This window comes from Meles meles, chromosome 8, assembly GCF_922984935.1.
Source record: "Meles meles chromosome 8, mMelMel3.1 paternal haplotype, whole genome shotgun sequence".
In the NCBI taxonomy this organism is placed as follows: Eukaryota; Metazoa; Chordata; class Mammalia; order Carnivora; family Mustelidae; genus Meles; species Meles meles.
Genome location: NC_060073.1, coordinates 33,863,506 through 33,874,091, shown reverse-complemented (window position 1 = coordinate 33,874,091; position 10,586 = coordinate 33,863,506). Strand labels below are relative to the sequence as shown.

Sequence of the window (10,586 nt, the reverse complement as noted above, 5' to 3'; positions counted from 1 at the left end):
TTTTTACACCATGACACACCTGGGATCTTTCTCCCAAATGAAAAACTGCAGTAATTATTCAACGATAGGTTGGCTATCTTGAATCTGCATATATCCACTTCTTGTAAGGAGCTCAAAATTAAAGAAATTACCCATGATTTTTACAAGATCCTAATAAAGCAGATGTAACTCATGGGTTCTAAATCTCTTTCTCCCAAAGGAAGATTAAGCAATTTAGACACAACATCAGGCATTTACATGGAACTCGGCATTCCAGAGTTTTCACATGTTCATATTTGCTTTCCGTAACAACTCTGCGATGTAACAAAAGCATTATGTGCCCTCTTCTTCACTAATGAGAAAACTGGGGTGCAGAGATTTATGGCGACTTTTTCAAATGAATAGTGACCAACCCAGAGAGCCTACCTCCTACTCTAATGCTTATCACATTTTTGCTCCATATCCAAAATATATTAAAATGCCATCTTTGAAGTCTTATTACAAGACTGCATCTCCTTGTTTTGTCACGCTCTATTGTCCCCTAGAGATCTTTGGTCAGAGCATTCAGTCAACTCCCCAGCTTGCTGCTTTCCATTCTCCAAATGGTATTCTTGAGAGGTGTTTTCCTATAAGTGGTGGGGAAGGAGTGGGAAAAAGGGTGTAACTTTGCTTTTAAACCTAACATTAGATTTACTTGGAATTTCAAATATCATTAAAGAAGATTTATGTTATTATCAAATGATGACCAGGGACTTAAAAGCTTGAGTAAAGCTATTCTAGATCTTTTTTTTTTTTTTTAAATATTCACAGTTGTCAGAATTCATTATGTGCTACATAGTATACTTTCCCCAAACTTCAGGATAACCATTTTATAAAAAATAAATGTTGAAGAAACACCGGAGAATAAGGCCTCTTACGTATTCTAAATTTGCTCATTTATATCTCATTATGACTTAACAGTGCAGGTCTGATTGCTAGCTGTTACCTAACATTCTAGAACACCTTGTCATGAATTAAACACAGTTATGTGTGTCATAAGATCCGTCAACAAAAATGAAAACGATGGTGATATCGAAACCAAATGTTCTGACACAATTCTTCCTTATACCAGTTTTAGCAAACAGAGTGCTAAATTCTGAGGTGAATCCCCACACTGTGCCTTTAGGTAGCTGCACAAAGAAATAAACTTAATAAATCTAGCATTTATGTTGCACATTTAATAGAAAGCTCTTAAGCCATAATCACTGTAGCTGCTGGCATCTTATTTCTTCAAGAATTCTTTCAGTGCATGCATTAACTTTGGTTAAATTATTCTGGATTTAAAAGGCAGAAGAATAATTAAAATAGTATGGTTTCAGAAGCATCATTGTAACAGTCCAATTTCAACAGAATCAGTTGCTAAATTTTACTTCATATTCCCTTTACAAATCAGTTATTTAGATTTTAAAAACAGGGAATCATGTGCTGTTATCTGCGTGGCCATTAGTCTCACACAAAGAAAACAACTATAAAATAAGACTAAGAAATCATTCTTCCAATGATTGTCATTGAACTGTTACATTAGTAAACATTCACAGTAGGAAGTCTCTCTCAATCTCCAGCATATAAAGTAGTGCAAAGGAAAAAAAAAAAAATTCCAGTCCTGTTATCTGTGAACAAAACTTGTTACATTTTCTCCAATTTCACTTCTTCCATATTGTTAGACATTTGCTATCATATCTTCCCAAAATTAATAATAAAATATAATCAATTTCTAAAGGCCCCCACAGCCTTTTGAAAAGTTAATTTCTAGTTAAAAATAAACTTTAATTAAATCCAAGATAAAATTGTGACCTATATTCTATTAAATAATTCACTTTCTTTTTTTTTTCTACACAGTAATTCTTACAATTTTTAAAAAAACAACCATGGAATCCGAAGACATGAGATGCTATCAAAGCACTAATAAATGACGGTTCGAATTCATTAGTTCTTACATAGTAAATACTTCAAAATGCCAACTTTTCCCATCATTGCACAATTACTAACAACGCTGACAATTTACTCACACACACACACACACACACAAATACACAGATACACATTCTCTCCGTGTAACCATCTTTACTTTTAACATCTTTTCCAGTTAATGTGCAAAATGCTTGCATTCTAATAAAAAATATAAAGATAGATTTGCTCCTATTTTAGCCTCCCTCTTCTCCAAGATGTATCGTTTATTTGATATGTAATACAAGGTAACAATTATGCCACTTATAACCATTAAATGGTGTACTACTATATGCATTAGGTTTGTTTGCATATTTCATTTTCGTAACTGCACTCTCTATGCATAAATATATTTGGAGATACTGGGATTGGGGGGGGTAGTGGCGGGTGGAAACTTCTGGAAAAGTTTCCAGAACAAGATTCACACATCGGTCTCCACAGCCTTTGCATTAGAACAGTTGTTTTTATCTGTCTCACTGTCGTCCCCCTTTCCCTGACACTTCCCCTCCTTTGCACAGAGAGATTCCTTAACTCCTTCTTCCATCTCTAGATACTCTGACTTGTCCCCCAGGGAAGAAGAAGTAGAGCTCCGAAATTTCTTCAGCAAATTAGAAGGGAGGTATGGGCAACTGACTGCATTCTGTGTCAGCTGTGTCTGTTCCTCATTTTCAGTCTCTCTGTGGTAGAAATAGTTAAAGTTAGAGACAATCACTGGCACTGGCAAAGCGATGGTTAACACACCTGCAATGGCACACAGGGACCCCACGATCTTGCCCCCCACAGTGATGGGCTTCATGTCCCCATAGCCCACAGTTGTCATGGTCACCACAGCCCACCAAAATGCATCTGGGATGCTTTGGAAATGGGTAGTAGGTTCATCCGCCTCCGCGAAATACACAGCGCTGGAAAACAGGATGACCCCAATGAAGAGGAAGAAGATCAGAAGGCCCAGTTCCCGCATGCTGGCTCTGAGGGTGTGACCCAGGATCTGCAGGCCCTTGGAGTGCCTGGAGAGTTTGAAGATTCGGAATACTCGGACCAGACGAATGATCCTGAGAATGGCAAAGGACATGGCCTGCTGTTGCTGCCCATTGCCACCCCCCTGTTGCTGGGCCAGATCGGTGCCCAGTGTGATGAAGTAAGGCAAAATGGAGACAATGTCAATGATGTTCATGATGTTTTTGAAGAAGAGTGCTTGGCTGGGACAAGCAAAGCAGCGAACCACAAACTCAAAGGAAAACCAAACAATACAGACTGTCTCCACGATGAAGAAGGGGTCGTTGAATATGGTGTGCCCTGAGTTCTCTAGGTGGGGTGCTGAAGTGTCATTCAACAGCCCACTGTGTCCGCCTGCACTCAGTGCCATGATGAGATCCCTGTCGTCCCTAAACTCAGGTAAAGTTTCCAGGCAGAAAATGACAATGGAGATTAAGATGACCAGGACAGAGACGATGGCTATGCCCCTTGCTGGACTGGAGCTCTCCGGATACTCAAAGAGAAGCCAAATCTGCTTTTTGAATTCATTCTCTGGCAAGGCCCTGTCCTCCTCCTCTCTCACAAAGCCCTCATCCTCCCGAAACTTGAGCAGGGCCTCTTCTCCCAACTGGTAGAACTTCACCTCCTCCGTGAAGATATCAAAGGGGACATTGACTGGCCTCTTGAGGCGGCCTCCTGATTGGTAGTAATATAAGATGGCATCAAAGCTAGGCCTGTTCCTGTCAAAAAAATACTCATTACGCAAAGGGTCAAAGTACTGAGTCCTCTTCTCAGGGTCTCCCAACAAAGTCTCTGGAAACTGGGCCAGAGTCTTCATCTGGGTTTCAAAGCGCAGGCCTGATACGTTTATCACCACACGTTCACAGCAGTCGCTGTAGCGGACTGAACTATAGCCACCACCGCCCCCGTCATCCTGAGGCAGCAGGTCAGTGTAGGAACATTCGTCACCATGGTCATCTTCACTGTAGTAAAACCTTCCCTCCTCTTCCTCCTCCTCCTCCTCTTCCTCCTCTTCCTCTTCCTCACTCAGCTCCCTCAGGATCTTCTCCTCAGAGCCACTGGGCATCAGGTCAGAGCAATGAGGAAAGCTGCTCTGACGGTGGTGGGCTTTCTTCTTCTCAGGCCGCTGGCGCCTCCTCCTCCGACTCCCCCGGCCACCCTGAGGGTCATGGGAGGTGCAGGCCCCACGCGACTGGTGGTGGTGGTGAGAGCCACCTCCGGAACCCCCGCTGCCTTCCACAGCAGCTGTGGCGGCTGCCACGGCGGCAGCCGCGGCGGCCCTCGAGTGAGCCAGCCTCTCCCGCTCCCGGGCTCGGGCCTGGGCTGCGTAACCGTAAGGCATGTGACTGTTGCACCCTGAGCTCTCCGCACTCACCATTGCAACCTCCATGGTGGTGGTTTTTGGAAATGGCTGGTTCCAGTTGTAGAAGAAGAAGAAAGAAAAATAGGGCAGCTTCTTTTCTCACCAAATTAAGGTAAGTTTGGAACCCTTAAGCAGATTGCTTGGAAGACTAAGGATATTTTCAGTCCAACTTTGCATTTTCTGTTTTTAAATCAGTACGCCCCATGCTCTCTGTTCCCAGGGATTCAACATTGCTCTCCAGAGCTTGGCTGGTCTAGATAAACAACCTAGCACTCTAAAGCCCAAGTCAAAAAATGCTGGGGTCTCCCAAACAACTGTTTTCGGGTGGCTGTTCGAATTTGGAAATACGTCTAGGAGGTGGTTGGTGGTGATGCCGCAAGATTCAAAGGCGGCAAGTATCTGACAGCCAGCAGTTGTGCCTAGAAAATGGAATATATTTTTCTGCCATGGAAATTGTCCAAAGCTCAGTCCATCAGATTTAAATAAAATGCAAATAAGCCTTTAGTCTTAGCACTTGCCTTCTAGTGACAGCTTGACCCATGTTAACACGTGGCTCGAAGTACGTCTAGCCATGGCTGCTCAAAGCCTATCAGGGGTGATTCTCCAAGTGCTCCCCTCAAGTTCATCACAGGCTTCCTGGACCCAGGGCCAATGCCAAGCTATCAACAGGGGCAAAGACCTTGGGAGGTAGAGAAGTTACAAGATGAGGTGTCAGCAGGGGCAAACCCAGCTCTGAGGTCTCCATAGAAATCAAGGAAATGCAGAGCATCCTTCAGCTAAAATCATGCAGAGGAAGCACTTCACCTGAAAAAGGAAAGGAAACAAGCATAGGAGAAAAATAAAAGGAATCAAATCATCAAGAGCAAACAGTGCTTCCTTCCCATACACCTTCTTTCTCTTGTCCTCAAGCAAACCACATAAAGCACCAAGTGACCACAAATTTCCAAGGAGTGTGGGGCAGGTGGTTAAATCTCCTCACTAAATCATCCTTCTGTCCTTCTTCTTTGGTTATTATTTCAGCTCAGTCTATTTTCACGGCAACTCAGTTATTTTTCCTCTCTCCACTCTCGACCCACGTGGCTCTTCCTTCGGCTCTCCCTTTCACTCATGCCAGGTCTTAATTCTCGGTGTCACTTTCTTCATTCCACAATAATAATGCTGTCACTTTACAGCTGCTTCCATCATTCATTGATCTCAAGGCATTTTTTTAAAATTTCCACTCATCAGATATTTCTGAATTTAGTGTCTTTCCACCCCTCTCTGTCTTGATTCAGGATCAGAGCAGTTGGAAAAACCAGTTTTTTTTAAAAAATCCAGTCTCCACCACTTCAACAAGCTTCAATCACCTTGTCTACAAAGTGTAGGTAATAATACAACCTCCCCCATCCCCATCCTGATTACTGAGGACCAGAATGAGGCTCTGAATGTTAATAGAATAACACAAACATAATGAATGTCAATAAATGCTGGCAGTTCTGAGTAACATGATTGTAACCTAAGCTTTTATTGTCAATCTACTCACGCCCAAATGTATATATCCTTAAACCACAGTCTCAGTTACTGGGAGGACAGAATGTAAGGACATCTAGGACACTTTGAGACACACCAATGGCCTATAGTAGGGTAGCACTTCCTGACTCCCTAAAGCATGTCCCTGTTGTTGTTTTTCTGTTCCCCAGACTCCAGAACACTCCCTACCACCCACAGCCTAGGAGCTAATCCCAGTTTCCACTTCTCTGATAATCATCTTTTCTCCTTACGGTTCCTCCATGTTCCCCTCAATGCTTCCTCCTACACTCCTCTCAAGGGAATATTTCCTTATATATTAAATCCCAGTTTGTGTGGATTTTATGTTCAGCCTATCATACTCCCCCCCTCATAATATAATCCATTATCTCCAGTCTCCCAAACCCCGCTGCCTCCCCTGCCTCTCTCTGCCCACTTTTAGTTCCTATCTGCCACTTGCTGATCACTTCTTCCTTGGAGCCCGGATCCGTCTCCACTGTCACTTGGTATTGCTGGCCTTTCTTCTTGGTTGGCTCTCTCTAGGTCCAACTAATTCATCTCCTCAGCCAGGACCTAAAAGAACTGCCCTAATCTTCTGTCTCCTATGTTTTTGCATGCACTCTGTCCAACAGGACTTCCAAGAATGCAGAGTAGCCCAGAGAATTGGGGAGGATAATGACAGTCAGAATTCAGGGCATCTACCAGTTTCTATTACTGGAAGCACTTGGGGAGCACAAGAGAAATGGCTTTCTGGAGCCATTAAAGGGATTCAACCCTTGACCACCTGCTGCTGCTCCTTGCTGAATCCTGTCAGCCTAGAAGGCTAAACCCACCCAAGTTTTACCAAGTGACAAAGCAGGGAAGTGGTAAACAGAGCACTTCCCAGTTAGCATCACACATTCTCCTAGGGCAAGAGGTGAGCTTGATTAGAACACAAAATACACCTCTGAAGGTATCTCAAATGACAAGCTCCTTCCTTTGCCTGACTCCTAATGACAGGAAATACACTGAAACGTTTACCTTCAGGATGTCTCCAAATCTCTATTTATCAAACCACCCTGGAGTTACATTTATTCTAGAAGGTCAGGCCACCACTCACCTTTTAAAGACTTTCACAGGCCGAAGAGCCTGAGAGTTTGCCCAGTTTCTTCCCCCCAACTCCCTCAAAGCAGCTAGAATACACTATTTAAATAAAACGCTAGAACCAAAGTACCTGTATTTTTGTATACTGTGCACACCCCTCTCCCAACTAAGTGCTCCCAGAATGTCACGAATTAGCAGGTCTTCTAATTCACCATCAACTCTGCAGATGTAGACCTGCCCTCATTTTGCTCTGCACCAATTATTTATTTATTTATTTATTTGGGTTTGGTCATTTTTGTTTATCTCCCTCCCCTACCTTACAAAAAGCAAATTACCTTCCTTTTAATTGGTTACCAGTTACCTCACTATCCCCAACCAAGAAGAAGAAGATGATGATGATGATGATGATAAAGTAAAAGAGGAGGAGGAGGTGATGGAGGGAGTAGGGGGGAGAAGAAAGAAAAGAATAAGAAAAAAAAGGAAAGTGAAGGAAAAACCTTCCACACAGCAAGACTGGCTTAAAAATCTTTCTTCCTCCTCTAGGTATTCATGCTTAGGGGAATCTGTTCAAGCCTACTCCCAGGAGCCTTGATGGGGGAGACCTTTGCATAGAAATTTCCCTTCCTCTTTAACACCATTAAACTAATCGGATTTTGCAGACTACCTATTCCCCCAATCCCTGTGTCCCCTAAACAACAGCCAAGCATCCCTGCCTTCCTCCCCTGCCCCCCAACAACAAGGCTGTTTTCATCCCTCAGTGCTAATTCCTGCAACTGTCTTAGGGTGGTACCTGAACCTATCAGAGAGAGAGAGAGAAAGGGAGAGATTGAAAAAATCAAAAAGCCAACACCGTGAGAAATAGACACTTCAACGCACGCCATTGACACAGTCCCTATGTGCTACTGAAATGCTCGGAAAATGCACGCAAATACAAATGCTGGGAGAGGCAGCAATTCAAACCCGTTCGCCAGCTGTTCCCAAAGGAACGGAACCGGTGAGTCCGGGATGAGGCAAAACGATGCTAAATCTGAACCCCATGCCTTTGGAAAACGACATCTTTAATCGCACCCTCCCCTCCAGACCTAGGTTCCCGCTCGGGCACATTAAGCAGGGCGCACGCACCCCATCCCTAGGGTTAGGAAAATAACAACTGTTGGCCCCCCGGAGCGCCGCGCAGCATCTGCACCTCCCTTCTTCCACCTCCTGGTTTATTTTTAACCGCCTTCCATTCATGCCCTTCTGTCACATTCCCGATATTATTTATCCCTCAAATGTCCACTGTTTCTTAACAACCAAAAGAGGGCAGTGGGGAAAAGATAAGAGAGGTATCATACTTACCGTTCCCGAGCGGAATGAAAAATAAAGAAAATCCCTCTCTCGGATTGTCTTTCCCCCCTCAAGCGGCAACAGCTGGAGGAGAGGAAGAATGGTTTTGGGGGTAGAAGGAATCACTCCGGTGTGGCAGGTGGAAGCTCCAAAATATCCACGAAACAAGTTCTGTTGCCTGGCCGAGGGGCACAGAGTCCTCGCTGCTGGAGCCAGGGGTGGGGATCAGGGCTACCCCGGGGAAGACCCCAAGACTTCTGGTTCCTCGGGAGTTCAGCACAGGAGGGCTCAATCGGAAAAGGAAGTCAAGGTTCCCCCAGAAAAAGAAACAAAATCCTAGACAGCAGCGATCACTTGTTAAGCCCGAATTCCTCCTCCAACATCCATCCCTCTCCCTCTCTCGCTGGCTGCAGAAGCAGCACACGCCTCCCCTGGCCGGGAGCGCGCGCCGGCCGGGGGCGGGGCCAGGGCTGTGCCGAGGGTGTGGCGAGCGGGCTGTAGCCTGGGGCACCTCCCCGCGCCGCCGCGGGGCGGGCACAGTCACGACGCCGCCACTGCCCGCCCCCCTGGCCGACCCCTAGACGCTGGGGAGCAACGGGGAACCAAGCCGGGAGCCTCTGGCTGTCGTCCCCAGGGGCGAAGCCCTAATCCCGGAGGAAGAAGCGTCCCCGTTGGCGCTGAAATGGGGGTCCGCACCGCAGAGCGGGAGCCCAAGAGAGAGGTTGGCAGGGAAGACTTCGACGGGAGGTCCAGTCTCGCCAACAGGGTTCTTCTGCGCGTCTCTCCCTGACCCGCTTTCTCTACAGCTCAGCGCGCGCGCGCGCGCACACACGCACACAGACACATACACACACTCACACACAGCCCCGCTTAACAGGTTCGTAGGGTTGGGAGCATGGGTACATGTCTGGCGAGGCCGCTAATTGGGAGCCCCCCAGTCGCCTACGAACGGGGCCGATTCCCCTCGGTCTCCGCCTCCCTTGTACAATTTGTCAGCCTCCACTCGGGGGTCGGGCCTCTGGGCGCAGAGGAGGCCCACTTTCAAAGTGTGCTGGATTCGGGTGAGGGGCGGGCTGCAGAAATGGGAATCAGGCCCAGGTTAGGGGTTGCGCACAGGAGGCACAAGTGCAAGGGGGAGAGAGTCCGAGGCCCCTGAGCAGGTTATAAATCCCGCCGGGGGGCAGAGGATTTTAGAAGGGGTGAAGGAGCCCTCCCCGAACCTGTTGCTGCAAGAATACAACTCGGCTAGGGGTTTGACTCCAGGGAGGTGTTTATCATAATAGTCGGATCTCTAATACCATGCACCCCCATCAAACAGCGAAAACAAGCAAACAAAACCCACAGTACCCCGCGGGGCAGGCGAGTGCGCCTGCATTGACGTCCACCCTGGAATGGACTCCCACATTGCTTATTAGGTGGCAGGTGTATGAAATGCCCATAGACATGGACGTAAAATTGCAATTACCACACATCCACTCAAAGAAAGATAGCGGTGGGAAGTGCGATTTTTTACACACACGCACACACATACAAGGCCAGGTAACGACCCCGGCTCCAGGCATCCCTTCCAGCTCCCTCTGATGGACCAAGCAAGCAGTGGCAACGCGCACCGGGACTGCTGGAGTAAATCCGACCTTGGGCGGGTCAGCTGGCGCTGAGGCGGCCACTGTCGGCCTCAGCTGGCAGCTTTGTTCGATGGCCCTATTGGGCCTCCTCCTTTTGTGGCGCTCGATTAATTATTAAGAGAAATATTCCTGAACTGAATTATAGATATGCTCTGGTCTCACCTAACTGCTGCCGGCTCAGCGAAGGACACCTGGAGGACTCCTTTTCGTTGTTGTTTGATTTTTCTTTTTAAAAAACTTTTAAAATAACTAAAACATTCCCATTGTAATCAGTGGGAAGAAAGGAAGGAGGGGAGGGAAGGAAACAAGGAAACAAAAAGGAAGAAACAAGGAAGAAAGAAAAGGAAACAAGGAAGGAGGAAAAGGAGGGGGAGGGAGAGAGGGAAGGAGGAAGAAAAAAAGAAAAGAAAGAAGGAAGGAACGAAGAAATAGGAACGAAGGAAGGAAGGAAGGAAAGAAACTGAAGTGGGACCTAGGTGTCCTAACTTCTTCTAACTAGTGCAGCTTGAATTTTTGTCCTGAATAAATTTACCTGTGATCTTCTGGGCTCAGCCAAGGGACGGAGGAATTGAGAAAAGTGTACCTCCACGCTGGGTCAAGAGAGGCTCTTTGCATCAATTCATTCCCCATTATAGTTCATTCCAGCAAGCAGGGAGGGTGGATTTCTTCAAAAATAAAAATGGTCCCATGCACTGGCCTAAAACCCTCTTTCCGTACCTCCC

At 46.2% G+C, this 10,586-nt stretch overlaps 1 protein-coding gene across 1 annotated transcript; it reads right to left on the bottom strand.

Moving 5' to 3' along the window:
* Positions 1-833: 833 nt before the first annotated feature.
* KCNA4 (potassium voltage-gated channel subfamily A member 4) lies at positions 834-8,627 on the bottom strand. Its single transcript, XM_046014186.1, has 2 exons — positions 8,252-8,627; positions 834-5,128 (listed from the first exon to the last, which is right to left on the bottom strand). Exon 2 carries the CDS (start codon positions 4,349-4,351, stop codon positions 2,387-2,389), a length of 1,965 nt encoding a protein of 654 aa, XP_045870142.1. The 5' UTR covers positions 4,352-5,128; positions 8,252-8,627; the 3' UTR covers positions 834-2,386.
* Between the last annotated feature and the right edge of the window lie 1,959 nt (positions 8,628-10,586).